This window comes from Parasteatoda tepidariorum, chromosome 8, assembly GCF_982258835.1.
Source record: "Parasteatoda tepidariorum strain Cologne lab strain chromosome 8, Ptep-v5.0, whole genome shotgun sequence".
Taxonomy (NCBI): domain Eukaryota; kingdom Metazoa; phylum Arthropoda; class Arachnida; order Araneae; family Theridiidae; genus Parasteatoda; species Parasteatoda tepidariorum.
In genome coordinates, this window is record NC_141762.1 from 10,961,662 (window position 1) to 10,979,589 (window position 17,928).

Consider the following 17,928-nt stretch of genomic DNA (forward strand, 5'->3'; position numbering starts at 1 on the left):
CATTTATTATTTTTTATGAATGTTGGATGAGAGAAAAAATAACAGGCTGAGAAAAAAGATTGGAATGATTGATATAGTGACGAGTGATTAGTAAGTCTCCACATTCATTGATTGATGTTTTCTTCCATTGAATTGAGATGACGCGGAACTGTTCCTCACCGAGCGAATTTTTCTGTAAGTAGAGAGAGCAAATGAAACTTCAACTTTTGAGCTGTTGCCACTAGATGGCGGTCTATCACTTTTTCTCAAATGGAAAGCTCCGTAAATGACAGGGTTGAGTACAGCAGTGGAGCTACCGAAAAAGAAAATGACGTCATGCAGATCCTGATCAAGTTGTTCGTCTGGATCCAGGAAAACAGATATGATCATACTGATGTAATAGGGTGTCCAGCAAACGATGAAAGTTAAAACAATGACCACCGTGATCCACAGGGATTTGACCTTGGCTTTCCGGAGAATCTTGCGGCGGGCATCATCGAATGGATTTTGGGAACCACCGAACACACGATTTTTACCTACGAAGAAAAGTAAATTAGTAATAGAGCAAAACATTGATATACCTACCATCTGTCTTACGCTTTCTCAAACAGTTTCTTAGTAACTTAAATCTTTTTCAGACTTCGTAAGGTCCCTAAAAACCAGTAGGGTGATTTCGCAAATTTACGTTCGATTCCGTACTCACCCGTACGCAAGAATTAAAGCAACTGCGCTTGATCGTGCTTTTTTAGATCTTACCTATCTTAACGTTTTGTTGGCATGCTTTTATAAAGTTACATGCACCTATTCACAGCTGTTGAATTTTGCTTTCTGTTTAAGCTTATTTTCGAATATGATGCTTGTAAGTGACGTAGATTGGGTATCTTGATCCTGATTGATTGTTGAAACGTGGCATTTGTTTATGTTAGCAACTGTTCTTTGCATTCTATTTCGTGTAAGCCAAGTCTGTCAAGTATCAATTCCCTTAAATGCCATATTCTGTATCTTTCGCAAAAATTTCAATTCTTTCGCTATTTATTACTATATTCATTATATATTTCTCACTTATTCACTATATATTTCTCCCTTATTCACTATATGGGTCATTCTCACAAAAACAGGCATTTTCATGTCCCCAGTATATTTTATGTTTGTTTTACAGCTTACGAAAAAAAAAAATCAGGGAAAGTGTCCTTCAGAATGCAAGCTAACAAAAGAATAAAAATAAAATTATCAATTTTTATTTTTTATTTATTTTAGGTAATTAAAATATACCAATATGTCATTCCCTCACTTGTCCCCACTAATTATTTAAAAAAAGAAAAAATTGTTTCTGAAATAAATTTTTTTTTTTACAAATTCGTGTTTTTTTATTTCAGAATACTGAAATATAGAATTCAGAAAATCAATTTTAAATTTAATTTCTGATAAAAATATTAACACAGCACTATTTTAAACTTTGTCCCCAGTGTTTCGCGTCATTCCCTCACAACAATGTTCTTATCACCTGCAATCTTCTTAGAATAAAAATATTTTAATAAAAACTTCAGAAGTTAACAACTGGCATCATAGAACAAAATTGCAGTATGTTTCCATCTTCAACTTAAAGAAGCTTTGCTGTGGAATAAATTTGAATGAATCAAAACAGGTAAAATTTTTTACATTTGTCATTCCCTCATGTCATTTTTTAGAGAAAAATAAAATACAACTTCATCGATAAAGTGGATAATTATATGTTGCCTTGTTGTATGAATATAATTGTATGTGATTGACTTCAGAAATTAATTAGGCCTAACTGTTATTTTTAAATTTTATTGAATTCGTCATTCCCTCACTAGTGTATAAAGTGAGGGAATGACGCTGAAGTGAGGGAATGATTCAAGATGAGTATATTATAAAATTTTTTTTTTGTTCAATCGTGCCAGCCAATTTTATTTCCCAAACCTGTAAAAACTATTAAATATATAAGTCTAAATTATAATAAATATTAGATATACTTAGTATGTTATCATTTTCAAACTTTAGGTAGATGTAACTTAGATAAAAACATGTATTAAAATAAAATATCATTCCCTCTCTATTAGTGTCATTCCCTCACTTTTTAAATAGTGAAAATAATTAATTTACTTATTAATTAATTTGAAAAATAAATTAAAAAATTAATAACTTTATTAAATTAATTAATTAATTTAATTAATTAATTAATTAATTATTATAAATTAATTAATTATAAATTAATTATTTAAAAAATTAATTAATTTAAATATTAAGTATAATTTATAGGATATATACTTTTTTTATAATGCCATTACATATTTCTATTAATATAAAAAATTTCAGAGCTTTTTATTCACTTTACTTTTTTGGGATTTTATGAACTGTAAAATGACAGTTTTCGTGAGAATGACCCATATATATATTCACTATATTTATTCACTAAGTATTTCTCACTTAACACAAAGACAGGCACGACGCCATGTGGGACATAAGGAAACTAATTATGCATCGAAGTTGCCAGGTACACGAAACAATAATCTATCTCAGTTACAATAAAATACATCAATAAATCTAAGTTAAGTGAAAGACATAGACGAGAAAGAATTCTATGTTAGCAAATTTTATGCACGAAAGTGTATTTAATTAACATTCTGACTTATGTGGAGAAACTTAGTTCAAATTTAATACGCTATTTTGCATATAAACGATCAGCTGGCACTGAATTGGCCAATTTTTACGGTCTTCAAGAAAAGTTTCTCTCCTTCAGAAGGGAAATTACGATAAAAAATGACATTGTCAAACGATATTTTATTGACATTTAGCCAACACTTGAAAAAAAATAATAATTAGCTGGATCCCTATATGCATGAAAGTAACGAAAATTGGAACATTTTATTTTAAGTTTATAAAAATAAGACTCAAGTATGATTGTAAAAATCTTGCTAGTGCATTAAATATAGAAATAAAATCTCCTGAAAAGTCCAAAAGAGTAGATAGCTATGCTCCTGTAAATCTAGTATTTTCCTAGTGTAGCAAAAGTAATAAATTAGTAGTTTGAGAGTTATAATTAGGAATATCTGGATCCCTTTGGAAATTGCTTGACGCGAAGTCATTTCGAATTTCTGTGTTTATATTTTTATAATACATTGAATAGACGATATCTTTAATACGACTATCTATCTTTTACGATCTTATTTAATAATATAATATTTGAATTCTTTTAATATTTCTGATTATTCTTAAATAATTCCTATTTTTTCTTATAATTAATTTCGGTCTCTTTGTTGTCATTTCATTAGTTTGCACACATGCCTCAAGAATATCTTTATTCGTTATTATTTTATTATTTAACCACGTTATTATTTTGCTTAGAGTTATGCTTTTAAAATGTGAATCTATAAAACTAAATAATTTAAAATCAGCAGTAATTGAAATAAAAAGTCAAGTATTTAATTAGTAGTAATCCGTAAAGGTGAAGCATAACAGTTTGCAACACTCTTATTAACGCTAATGATGTTTGATTAAATCTGTTATTAGATAATAATTTAATTAAAAAAATAGCTGTCTTCTATAAAGCAAAATTAATGGAGAACAGTAACTATTCTTTTCAACTAATCTGGAAAAATTACTATACTCTTATTGACTTCAATAAGAGTTAATTAATTTTAATTATGTGTACAAATTGAAATAAAAAAGTTCTGTACTGAAAAAAGAAAGATTAACGGTGAAACGGTGAACGGTGAACTAATTTGTTTGTGGGGTAATGAAAAGATTATATCTTTTTTTTCTCGTTTTTTTAAATAAAATTTCCTTCCCTTTTTTTTTTATTTCTAAACTGTTGTTTGTTATTTTTTTACTTATTATTTCCCCCCCCCCCCTTTATTCTTCTTCATATGTCTATAATTTTTCTTTGTTTTATCTTCTTTTCGAACTTTGTCATTCTTGAAAATATTTAATCAACAACTATTTGCTTTTTGCTTTTCTATCACACAAATAACCACCATTAATTATTAAAATGCTCCTGAGCAAATACAATTTATTTCAATGAAATAGCATATTCCAACTAATTTCATTTAAAAAAATTTTCTGTATCATTAAAAGTAAACTACATATTGTTTGCTATTTGGAAATTATTCTGTTCAGAAAAAAATGATGCTGATTGCTTGTATGGGTGAAAGAAAATTACTAAATTCCGATAACAGAATTTTTAAAATTAGCTTAATTTTATTTCTTGCAAATTTATTTTTTATTCATATAATTATAGCATAATTTTTTTACAATAATAATGAAAATTAATGTAAAATTAAAATTATATTAAAACATATTATACTTAATGATTACTGGTTGTTGAACGTATATTATTTTTTATGAGAAAAAAAAGTAAGGAAAAGGAAATTCTTTCTGAAATTTACAATGAAATATTTTGAAGAAATTGAATTGAATTGAATTGAAGGAATTGACATTTACAGTTAATTAAAAACGGTATTTGATGTTTTAATAAATGCATCTAATCAATTACTCAAGTGTTCAGCTAATTGGCTATTTCTTAAAAAAGTGTTATTAGCAATAAATGTAAAGAAAACTGCCTTGCTAGAACAGAATCAACCGCTATTAATTAAAAAAAAAAATGCATCTTGAATAAACAAACAGTGCAACTATTTATAAAAACTATTAGTTTTCATAATTATTTGCAAGCTCTGCTTAACATTGCATTTGCAGAGATGGGCTTAAATTTTGAATATTCGGCAATAAGCTCATTAAAACACGCATACACAGCACTAATGAGGCACTGGAATAAATTAATGTAAGCTACACATGACCCTCTGTTGTCGCAACCCCTGGTGGTGACTATGGTTACGAGGTATAATATTTTTAGTAGGGGTGTGGGGTCCTTGTTTTAGCTCGCGTAGGCAGAAGAAAAGAAATCTTTTGCTTCGATCTATTGTGATATCTTTAGAATGAAGAGAAATGGCCATTGGAGTCTGAAATATTAATTAGAGTATTCGATTCCAATGTTCCATCTTTTCACTTTTTCGAAAAGTTTCAATTTCAGAAAAGTTATTCATAAATTTTATATAATTTTTGTGTTTAAGTTTCTTACTGATTTTCATCCCTATTACTTGTTCAAATACTCTGACAAGTTGAAGTTATTGTTTCTATGAATGGTTGATAATAAATAGGAAATAAAATTGTTTAAAGCAGATCGATGTGCAGCGCGCTCAAAAATAAAAAAAAATAAAAAAATAAAAAAAAGAAAGAAAGAAAGAAAGAAAGAAAGAAGAAGAAAAAAACAGGCCATTTGGAATAACTTTTCATCTAATAATTGGACTTTCACGTTGTAGGACTCACTTCTAATGGTTCGAGGGGGTGACCTCAAATATGCTGATTAATTGGTGCAGACGAAATCAGACACGAAAACGTACTTTCTCTGAAAATGAACATACCTTTTTTTTACGACGGATTCAGATTTTTGACCCCCCCCCCCCCAAATATAGGGAATAGCCGCAATCTAGAAAATGTGGTCCCAATAGCTATACTTTGTGGTGCATGAGGACTTTTAAGTCGTTTAAAAAAAAAAATAGTTTGGTCAGGGGAGTGCTCCACAAAACTTAAAACTCGATTTCTCAGAAACTCTTCACTCAGGAACTTCCTCAGGATTCCCGATTTCTCGGATCTCGATTGCTTAGGAACTTTTGATGCCGATTTTGCTCAAATATCGCATTTTGCTATTTAAAATTGCGTTCTTTAAAATGATGTAAAAAAATTGTATAACTTATTATTCAAAATCTTTTCGTCTAATATTAAATAAACCAATAAAAAATAATTAATATTTACTAAAGGTTATTTTTCGCATGGAACTATCAAATTAGCTTTAAATACGCTTAACTATCAATTCGCTCAAAACGTTCTCGAGATATAGCGAAATACGCAAAAAGTAAAATCAATATTAAGGGGTCCAAACTTTGGAGGATATATATATATATATATATATACTCAAAATGTAGAAAAAAACATGGAAAAAATCACAGAATAATCAAAAAAGAGAAGAGGAAAATTATTTAAAAAAATTTTCATAAAAATCCGGAAAAAAATATAATCTCTTCATCGGCCTGCACGATTATATCCGAAAGCAGGAGTGCTTTCTAATAATAGTCAAAGCAAAATATATAAATACAATAGGGTCAGGAACACTCTAAATTTTTTTGAAACAAAATAGAATCGAACACATTAAGTAATAAATATCATGCGAAAAGCAGAAAAAAATTAAGAAAAAAAAAAACAGAACAAAACATAAAACGAAATTTATAAAGCTAGTAGCAAATTCAAATGAACTTACATGAACGGGAAAATTTTCAAGAATGATTTAAAATATTTTCGTTATAAGATTGCCAGATTACAAAATATGAAAATAGAAGTGCTAATTATGGTAAAAATGTAAATAGAAGGATTTTGTTTTTTAGCGCGTTCTTACTGCCGTACTGAAGCACGTCATGGGCCCGAAAATGGATGAGCGCAATGCAACCTTGTGCGCATTCATTTTCGCAAGGAAATCATGCTTCATTTTTTTTTCTTCTTAATTTTTTTTCACTATTCTGTAATTTTTTCTACATTTTAAAATGTTTTCTACGTTTTCTCTACATTTTGAACTTATTTAATGAGTTCTATATATTTGCAACTTATGGGCAGTAAATAAAACTTATTGATTTTCTTAATTTTCTTTGTTTTTCTCCTTTTTCTTTTCGCCCTTTTTGTATTCATTATATATATATATATATATATATATATATATATATATATATATATATATATATATATATATATATATATATATATATATATATTCATAAACACATTTCCCAGATTGCCGCTATTTCCTATATTTCGGGGGTCAAAAATGTGAATCCATCCAAGAAAAAAAGGCATATTTATTCAGAGGAAGTACGTTTCTGTGTCTGATTTTGTAACTTACTTAATAGCTAGGACAAAATAGTTAGCATATTTGAGATCACCTCCTCGAGTCATTAAGATTGAGACAAAGAACGTAAAAATCTAATCATTAGATCAAAAGTTATTCAGGGGGGACTGTTTTTTTCTGCTGCACGACTGTACAAGTTTAAGAGCGTTATGAATAACAGTGGGTCGCATAAATAGTACGACAAACTACCAGGGGAATTAGCGTGCATCATCAGGATTAAAATCGCATAGGAACCCATGGCTAAAATGTCGTCATACGCTTCTAGAGGTGCTTCCCTAATATAACGTTTCTTCCGGTAGTTTCGAACAGGTCATATTAGATAAGCTAGTATGACCTGTTGATGCTGAAAGTTGCCATACCCCTGGTAAATATAACCTTTTTAACTTCACCATTTTGGTAAACTTAACATTTCGACAAAAAAAGTCATTTAAAAAACAAATCTGCAGCTTCAAGAGCAGAACTAATTTCAGATTTCAATTCTCCTCGCGATAATTAGGTACGATGAGGTATTTACATAAATTCAACAAAACATTCGGTTTTCAGAGTTTATTTATTTTTTTTTGGTTATTCATTCATTGTGGAAAATTTAACGTAAATGAAAAACACAAATTGGAGATTTTTAGAGATTTTTTTTAAAATAAATATGAGAATATTTAAGCTATTTTATTGTTTTAAAGCCCAGATAAATTTTAACAACAAGGTGGTATCCATTGTTTTAAATTAAAGCTTTGCCTTTTAGAATGCCAGAAATAATCAAAATCTGCAAAATCAGCTAAAAATTTTTTTTTTCTGATATATAGAAAGCATTGTAAGGGAATATACATAAAACTATTTTACGAAAATATTAATTTTAAACAACTTTGATAACTGATAATTTACATCCACATTATTGTTTTTTTTTGTATTTAAGATAATAAAAATAAAAAATCTTTTTGCTTACGCTCGCTCTTTCCCTTATTGAGATTCCTTACTAAGATTTATTAGTGAACATGAGATATTTTCTAAGCAATCATTTTTTAAAATTACATTTAAAATTAAAAGAGTATTGTTGTAATAAATTTGATGAGTTCACAACTGTAATCTATATATATATTTCTCTTACACGGCGACAAAAAAATGCCTCATTACAACTCCCCGCATGGCAACGCTAGAAAATCGACCAATGATTGCCGCTAAAAATGTCACATGCCAAATCTAGATGAGCTGGCTCTACATATAGCGCTTTTAAAAACGGAAACTGAAATAACCAGAGAGAGAGAGAGAGAGAGAGAGAATTCTTACCAAATGTGATCTCTTCCGAAATTCACCCTATCAGCTGCGGCTATCTCATACTATTAAGATAGGCAGAAGTGAGTAGTCTTTGTCGATAGATCTCTATTTTAGTATTTTGTCGGAAGAGCTTTTTTTTTCACGAATTTATATATTACGAATTTACTTGACGATTTTTGATTTATATCACTAATTTATTTTTGCTATTATTGTTATTAGTTATTCATTGAAAAATGAGTCTCAGTCGTGCTGTTACGCTTTAAGATTTTATACTATAGCACATTTCTAATAGGTTTAACGGATTACTTGTCATTTATTTGAATTCAAATTTATTTTAATGACTTAGTATTTACTAAAAAGATGTAATTTTTTTTTTAAAAAAAAGTTGTTATATGGATTTGAATGATTGTTTTGATTTCTTAGAATTTTGTGCATTTGCAATGTACCTAAGTTAGTAGCGAGCGAAGGGAGCTTGGTTTGCGAAGCAAACCATATAGGATTGCATAGCAATTTTTGGGGGTTGGCGAGCGTTAGCGAGCAGGGGCAGCAGCCCTCTAGTTTAGCATAGTTTCTTACTAAAATGACGGATATATTAAATACAATTTTTGCATGTACCTTATTGTGCATGAAGCTGATCATTTAACGAATAACAGTATAGTAATGCCCTTTGGCCAAGGTAATGCCATTTGCACCAAAAAAAAAATAATTGTAAAGCGATTGACAATATCACACACCGATTTAAATAACTTTATCTTAAAATGTTGTGTAGAATTACGTTATAATAATAATACTAAAAACAATTCTCTCAGTTTAAAACTTTTAGTTTTGAACTTTATGACTTTCATTAATTTTGTGCTGATGACAAAAAAAAAAAAAAAAAAAAACTCGATCCCACCATGTGATTTTTTGGCCAATAAAATTCACCGACAACAAATGAAAACTATGTCAGACGTTTATGTTTTTATATTATACTAGTGGGCTGCGCCCCCTGCTCGTTAACGCTCTCCAACCCCCGAAAATTGCTATGCAATCTTATCAATCAAGCGCAAACCAAGTTCGCTTCGCTCGCTACTAACTTAGGTATAACAAATGCACAAAATTCTAAGAATTCAAAACAATCATTCAAATCCATTTAACAAATTGTTTTTTTTTTAAAAAATTACATCTTTTTATAAATATTAAGTCATTAAAATAAATTTCAATTCAAATAAATGACATGCAATTCGTTAAACCTATTAGAAATGTGCTATAGTATAAAATCTTAAAGCGTAACAGCACGACTGAGACTCATTTTTCAATGAATAACTAATAACAATAATAAAACAAACAAATTCGTGACATAAATCAAAAATCGTCAAATAAATTCGTAATATATAAATTCGTGAAAAGAAGCGCTTTCGACAAAATACTAAAATAGAGATCCATCGACAAGGACTACTCACTTCTGCCTAGCTTAATAGTATGAGATTGCCGCAGCTGATAGAGAGAATTTCGAAAGAGATCACATTTGGTGAGAATGATCATGCTCTCTCTGGATATTCTAGTTTCCGTTTTTAAAAGCGCTATATGCAGAGCCAGCTCATCTAGATTTGGCACGTGACATTTTTAGCGGCAATCATTGGTCGATTTTCTAGCGTTGCCATTCGGGGAGTTGTAATGAGGCTTTTTTTTGTCGCCGTGTAAGAGAAATATATATATAGATGGAGATTTGTTTTGTTATCTGTTATCAAAACAATAGTATTTTACCATATCTGTCAAAATTAAAAACTTCTAAAAAATATTTAAAAAAAACATAAGATTATTTAACATAATAAATTGAAAGTGGTGATTTATTAAGCTTCAAATATAATGTAAAACTTACTTAATGAAGAACAAGAGTAGATAACTTACCGGAATCTGCAAAAAATAAAGAAGTTTTAGTTTACGTTCAAGGCTTAAATGATATAGGTAAATATTGATAAAATTTAACCTCATAGTACTATGAGGGATATATACATTGAAATCAGCTATCGCATAATGTTAGAAAAAGAATTTTGGAGTAAGATTATGAATTTTGGGGTAAAAAATGAAAGAAAAAACTTAGCAAAATCAAAGTATTGGAAGATGGTTATTTCAAAAAGTTATTTACTATATTATTCGAATATAGAAAATACATACCAGTTTCCCAAATAATGAAAAATGGTTTTAAATCCAACGAAATACAGAAATGTACAGTTTGTTGCGCTCTGCTGGGGAAACCATAGATTTAATCAAATTTAAAGATTAGTAGCAGAAATCGTCAACAGATTGCGCTGCTAGTTGGAAAAATTAAGGTATAATGTATTCTAGACGATTACAACGGAAATATTTTTTAAGCGTCTGACAAATTTGAATTTGGTCATCAGGCGGCGTTATGTTGTTGCTGCAAACGATAATGGGATACCTGCAAGTGACGTAGTGTGGGCATCTCGCTCCAGATTGGTTGTTTAAAAGTGACATTCATTTACGTTAGCAACTGTTCTTTCCTTTCTATTTAGAGTAAGCCAATTCCATCAAGTATTAATGCTCTTAAAGTGACACATTCTATACTCTTTCAACTTTTCACTATGTATTTCTTTCCTAACCCAAAAACAGACACGAAGCCAGGTAGAACATCGACAAACTTATTATGCATCGAAGTACACGAAACAAGAATATATCACGGTTACAACAAAATACATAAACAAATAATAAATCTAAATTATGTAAAAGACTTAGGCGAGGGAGAATTATATTTCAACGAAAAGGATGTGCGAATTAATTAATTTAGCGTTAATTAACATTCTAACTTATGTGGAGAAGCTTAGCTCAACTTAAACACGCCATTTTGCTCATAAATGATCATCAGGCACTGACGCTATAGGTTACGTGTATGGGTATCCGTTATTTTCTTCCTCTTGAAGTGTAAGTACCCAATTGCTTAGCAGTGGCGTAGTGAGGGGTGGGCAAGGGGGGTCATCATGCCCCGGGCGCTACTCGCAAAGGGGCGCCAAATGGTCCGCAAAACAAAAAAATTGTAGGATAATTTTTATTATAATTGATTTCTGGAAAATATATTTTAAATTTAGTGCCAGTGTAATATAATAAATGCTAATTCGTAAATAAAAAGGAACACTAATAGTCTAAATAAAAGTGTAATAATATATTCATAATGGAAATGGCACGTCTTTTCTACTGGCAGTACTGACTCGACCTGTGTCTGCCTGCACTTCCTTATAGCATCTACGCTGTGTGATTACATAAATTATCTCCTCCTTTCTTGATTTGTCTGATGAAATAATATGTCATAATGAATATTTGCTGTGTACAAAGTACAAACATTCTTTCTTTCAGAACACTAATTATTTTTATTTCTATAAACGCTATGTAGCTTACGCTTGTTATTTTAAAACGATAACAACAACACTCTTATGTACTTATATGTACAGTCACTGAAAAAAATATCCCGAAAATAACAACTGAAGGATCGTCTATTTTTTAATATAGATACTTCTCAGGCACAGAACAAATACAGCGTTTTGTCGTTTCTAGGAAAGGACACAAACGCCGTATTTGTTGTGTGCCTGAGAATTATCTGTATTAAAAAATAAATAATTCTCTAATTGTTACTTTCCGGATACTTTTTTCTGTGGCTGTACGTATCCGTGCAACTTGCTACAGGTTGCGGGAGTCCGCAACAAATTCGAGAAATACTCGAAATATTAACGTTTAAGTTATTTTGTGTGTGTATTTTTCAGTTTTGCGCCCTTGTCATCGCGCTCTGCTTAGAATATAAATGAAATGTTATGAAATATTAAATGTTATAAGTTTAATGTTAGCATAAATTATAGTGTATATTTCACTGTGTTCACCTTTCAAGTTCAAGGCATTCCTGGTAAGTAATAAAACAAATAATGAGGCCTTGCTGAAAAACTAGCACTTCAAGATGGTACAAATGTAGGAAACCTATTATCTTTACTTAGACTTAGCTCAGTTTGATCCGCTACTAGCAAATCATCTTAAACATGCCACAGAAATTCCAAAAACTGTCTCATATTTGTCAACACAGATTCAAAATGAATTCATTCATCTTCTGGCATCTACAGTTCGAAATCAACTAATAAATGATATCAAAAGAAATAAATATTATAGACTTTTGTTCGATTCAACTCCTGATATCTCTCATTGAGAACAAATATCCCAAGTCGTTAGGTTTGTAGATGTTGATTTTAACAATAAAAAAGTTTCCATCCACTGCTCTTCGACTGAGCCAACGAACTTCAGGGAAATAGGGGACATCAAAAATTTTTTCGTCCAAATCTTGTAAAAACTGCCTGAACTGTCGGTGATTTAGTCCTCTGCTCCTTATAAAATTTACATTTTTAATTATAGGTAGCATGACATGGTCCATTTTTAAATGCTTGGATGCCAATGATTCCTGATGAATTATACAGGGAAATCCCACAAAATTTTCTGATGTTTTCTGTTTTAATTTAGTTACAACGCCCGAATGATTGCCAGCCATGGCAGTAGCGCCATCCGTAGTTGTGCTGTTAAGTATATTCCAGTCGAAGATTCCGCTTACTGCTAAGAAATGTCGTTACTGTCTACCTCTCTCGCTTGTCTAGGCACACGCTGCCCTTGAAATTACTTGTAAATGTAGTGTGCACATTTTAAATCCGTAGAGGAATCGAGTGAAGTCTAAAAGCTCTAAAAAACACGATTCTCCTTTCTGTGACATATCGCGATCGCGGGCCGTATATTTGACATGACTGGGCTAGAGAATATAGTAGAAGTATTTGAAAAATTAGCAGAGGACACTACCACTACAAGTGACACTAGCAGTGAAGCTACAATTCTGTTGCAAAATGTAGGGGAGAGGGGGGCATATGTGAACAGGGGGCACATGTGAACATGGTATGTTTTACCAATATGATTTGAAATAAAAAATCTCGAAAAATTTTCAATTGATGGCAGTACTAGTCCTACCTCTCTGAAAAACTTTCAGAACAATGAGACATTTTGTTGGTCTATTCTGACAATTTCTTTGTATCAGCTGGTGTTGCATATATTATAATCGCTCGCTTCTCCAAGTGAAAGTATAATATAAATCAACTAATAAACTAAAATTAACTATTGCAGATCATTATATGAACATTCAGGTAAGTTTATGACAATTATTCTTTTTTTTTACTCAATTAAAAGTTCTTTATTTTTCAAGTTAGGTTTAAGAAGGATGATGGGGGCACTTGTGAACAAAACATCTGGGGCAGATGTGAACAGTTCACAAGTGCCCCTACATAGTATTAAGATTATTATCCTCATGATATTATAAGTTTAAAAAATATGTATGCATTTAAAATTATCATTATTTAATTTTCCATAATTAATTTATTAATTTTTCCTTTAAAAAAATTTTTTTTTATTAAATGGTTGATTGCGCATCACGCATATTAACTGATACACCTGAGAAAATAGAATTGTTAAAGCTACAAATGAAAAGATAGAAAAAATGAAAAAAAAGCATGAAAGAGTATTAGAGAAGAAAAAAAAGGCCCATTACAACACCCGTGGAACATGAAGTTGCGAAAAACCCAATTACGGATAAATTATTGTACAGCTGAAAAATTATTTTCTTATTGACAGTACTGTTGTACAATTTAAATTCACATAGTAAGCTACAACCCCCTCAGTATAATGCGTATCTAAATCTGTTATATTAAAAAATTTTTTTCTTTGAAATATGATGATTGCTTTGTGTTTTTAATCTTGTTCATATGTGCCCCAGGCCTGTTCACATGTGCCCCCAATAGGGGCACATGTGAACAATTGAAGTCATTTTTCTAAAATATTATAAAGTAAAGAAATATTTTATTGAAAAATCTCAAAAAATTCCACAAGACAAAGAAAATACTATTTAAACATATGGACTTTTTTACTATGAAAAATTGATGATATTTTTCGAAAAGTGAAGAAATAAAAAAATTTGTTCACATGTGCCCCCCTCTCCCCTACTAACTTTTAGTTTCATAACTTCAGTTCATTTCTGGTATGAAATCTTAAGGAGGAATGATCGTGTGCAGCTAAGATTACAAGATCCTAGACTGAATTTTAGAGAAGCATTCCATGATCTTGAATCATTAACGACTGAACTAGCCGAAATTCGAGACAAGCTCTGTGAAGAGGCAATCGAAAAAGCGAAGTTTCTTTGTGGAAAATGGGATAATGATACAACAATGCGTGTAAGAAGACGACGCAAAATGCCCGAAGAATTGACTCGAGATGTTGGTCTTTCAGCAGAAAGTGAAATTTCTCGCGTTAGGAAAAGCGTTCTTGATCGTCTCCAACAAGAAATATGTACACGATAAAGTGATCTTAATTTCAAATTTGGATTTCTACTAGACTTTGAAAATTTATTAAACGAGGATAATGTTGATAACGACCTTGAAAAAAATTGCAAACATTTGAGTGAATTTTATAATACAGATTTCAATGGAATAGAACTCTTTATCGAAATATGTGACTGCAAAATGTTACTCCTCAGTAGAAAAGAAATTGAACCCAAAACTCCATTAGAATTTCTTACTTTTATAATCTAGTATGGAGAAGATGTTTTTTCAAACCTGAGAGTGGCACTTCAAATACTCCTGACTATCACAGTATCAATTGTTAGCTGCAAACGTTCATTCAGCAAATTAAAATTAATTTTGACATATCAATTTTGAAAAATTAATTTTGACATTTGAAATGATCACCTTTGATGATATTATTAATAAATTTGCTTCATCAAAAGTAAGGAAACTTTATACATAGTATTTAGTTTTATAAATGTATTATAATCATACTATTGTTAAAAATACGTATCTCCTTAGAGATAATAAATATTTACTTTTTATTGTTTTAAAACTGCGTGTTTTTAAAATATTTCTTTATAAATATATAAAATAAATAATAGGTATCTTTTGAACTAATTCTAGATGATTATATACATATTTATTGATTTGCGAGTATATTTTACGTATAATATTATATGGTTTTCGAGTAGGGGGGGCGCTAAAAAGGTATTGTGCCCCGGGCGCGAGTTAAGCTCACTACGCCACTGTTGCTTAGAAAAATTATTTTATAGTTTTTTTTCTTCCAGTAGCACCATTTATTGGTCGGTATTTCACTTACGTTGCACTACAGCTGCGCAATGAGCTATTGGCGACGGTCTGGAAAGTATCCTCGAGGATGATCCGAAGGCATGCCATCACAATTTTATGATCCTCTACAGAGGGGATGGCTCCTCCGCTCCGTAGCCCGAACGCGGACTTTCTATCCCCTGAGTCACCACTGTTCTATTTTAATGTATTGCAAATCTTTTGTTAATACTTGTAAAGGTATAAAGTATGATGAAGAGAAATAAAATATGTTTATTATCATTTTTTCTTGAAGTTTTCTAAGTTTTATAAGAAAAAATTAAAATAGTATAAAGTTTTTTTTGTAGTGCATTTGAAAAGTGTTAAATAATCTCAATATTTTTTCTATCGTGACTTAGTACCTTATTTCATTACTTATTATCTTCAATATAGTAGCTTAGTATGTTAAGAGTGTTACGAAATCTTGACGTCCTTTTTTGGTGACTTATTATCCCGAAAACATTAAATAAACTAAAATTTTTCTTTCCTGTAGTGATTTATTATTTTAGAGGTGTTAAATGATCCCGTAGTGACTTAATATCTCAAAATTGCTAAACAGTTTTAATAAGGTCTCTTTTGTAGTGACTTACATCCAAAGTGTTAAATAATTTCACAAATTTCTTTTCGTAGTTACAAAGTATGTTAAAAGTCTTAAGAAATCTTTTTTGTAGTGAATTATTTTAAAAATGTTAAATATACTGAATAATATCTTTTCTGCAAGTGACTTATCGCAAAAGAGTTTAATAAACCAAATATCTTTTCTGTAGTGAGTGATTATCTGAAAAGTGTTTAAAAAATTAAATAATATTTTTTTCTGTAGTGATTTATTATCTGAAAAGAGTTAAATTATATATTTTTTCCGTAGTGACTTTTTATCAGAAAAATGTTAAGTAAACTTAATAATAACTTTTCTGCTCGTGACTTATAATCTCAAAAGTGTTTAATAATATAAATAATATCCTTCCTGTAGTGACTTACTATCTCAAAAGATCTAAATTAAATAATATCTTTTCTAATGTGATTTATTATTTCAAGAAAGTTAAATGAATTAAATATGATCTTTTCTGTTGTGACTTATTAGATGAGAAGTGTAAAATAAACTCAATAATGTTGTTTCTGTAGTGGCTTATTATCTTAAAAGTGTTAAATAAATTAAATATCTTTTCTGTAGAGTCTTATTATCTCAAAAGTGTTAATTAAATTTAATAGTATCCTTTCTGTAATGACTTATTATCTCAAAAGTGTAAAATAAATTAAAAAATTTTTCTGTAGTGAATTATATGAAAAGTGTAAAACAAACTTAATAATATTCTTTCTGTAGGGACTTATTATCTCAAAAGTGTCCAATGTAGATGGTGAAAAAAACAAATTGCAAATTTTATGAAGTACAAAATAGATATATATATAAAGTTTAGTTACTTGCAATGGTTGCGAACGTAGTGGCGTATGTGGCCACTAGAATGCAGAGTGGTATCAGAAACATACAAAACAAGCTAACTGAAGTATACAGCTGTTCTTGCCATGCTGCCGTATAAAAGCCGTATGTGACACATTGATGAAATTCTTCAACAAAGGGTCCCTTCACAACTCGAAATATTAGTGCCTAAAATGTAAAAAATGACAATTAAAATAAGATTTCATATTATCATATGACTTTTCTAAACATGTTTTTCAAGAATCTTTATCAAAAATAAAGGCAAAAAAAAAACACATTGGATAATTCACATACTCCTGTATAGGCTTGAAAAAAATGCAAAATAAAACCGTTATCAAAATCTAATGAATCATTAAAGATAGGAGGAAAAGAAAACATTAACCCGTTTTGTCCCGAATTTATATATTGAAATGATACAAAAAGTGGTTCTATGGATAAAGTTGTATAATATATTATCGAAATTAAATGTTTTTTCTACTGTTAGGGCATTCAAAAAGTCTTTGATTGATCAAAAAGTACTTGCTCCTTATAATTCTAGATCTAATCAGAAATAACTAAATCATTGTGGTATCTGAGAATCTTTTAATTCACCCAGATAAATGAAAATGCTGAAAAAAGTTTCCCACCACAATGAACCTTTTTTCAAAGACATTCATTGTGGTGGGAAACTTTTTTCAGCATTTTCATTTATCTGGGTGAATTAAAAGATTCTCAGATACCACAATGATTTAGTTATTTCTGATTAGATCTAGAATTATAAGGAGCAAGTACTTTTTGATCAATCAAAGACTTTTTGAATGGCCTAACAGTAGAAAAAACATTTAATTTCGATAATATATTATACCACTTTATCCATAAAACCACTTTTTGCATCATTTCAATATATAAATTCGGGACAAAACGGGTTAACCTTGTCCACTTTTAAGCGACCACCATTTATTTTGTTCGAATGTATTTCTTACTCGCCCATCCCGAAGAGATTAAATTTAGATAAATGGAGCATTTTTTTCTCTCCATTAAATACAATCACCGCTGAAGGCTAATATGTATCGAGACGGAAATGAACAAGAACTAGTAAGAAAACACATCATTATTACTAG

The 17,928-nt window shown here is 30.0% G+C and overlaps 1 protein-coding gene across 1 annotated transcript in view; it reads right to left on the bottom strand.

Annotated features, from left to right (window-relative positions):
• The window catches only part of LOC107441087 (gonadotropin-releasing hormone receptor), a 163,999-nt gene continuing 146,071 nt past the window's right edge, over nt 1-17,928 (bottom strand). Inside the window, exons 2-3 of the mRNA XM_071180700.2 lie at nt 16,813-16,996; nt 1-515 (exon numbers count right to left, since the gene is read on the bottom strand). Coding sequence (XP_071036801.2) covers nt 88-515; nt 16,813-16,996 — 612 coding nt within the window. The 3' untranslated portion in view covers nt 1-87. The remainder of the gene's footprint in view (nt 516-16,812; nt 16,997-17,928) is intronic.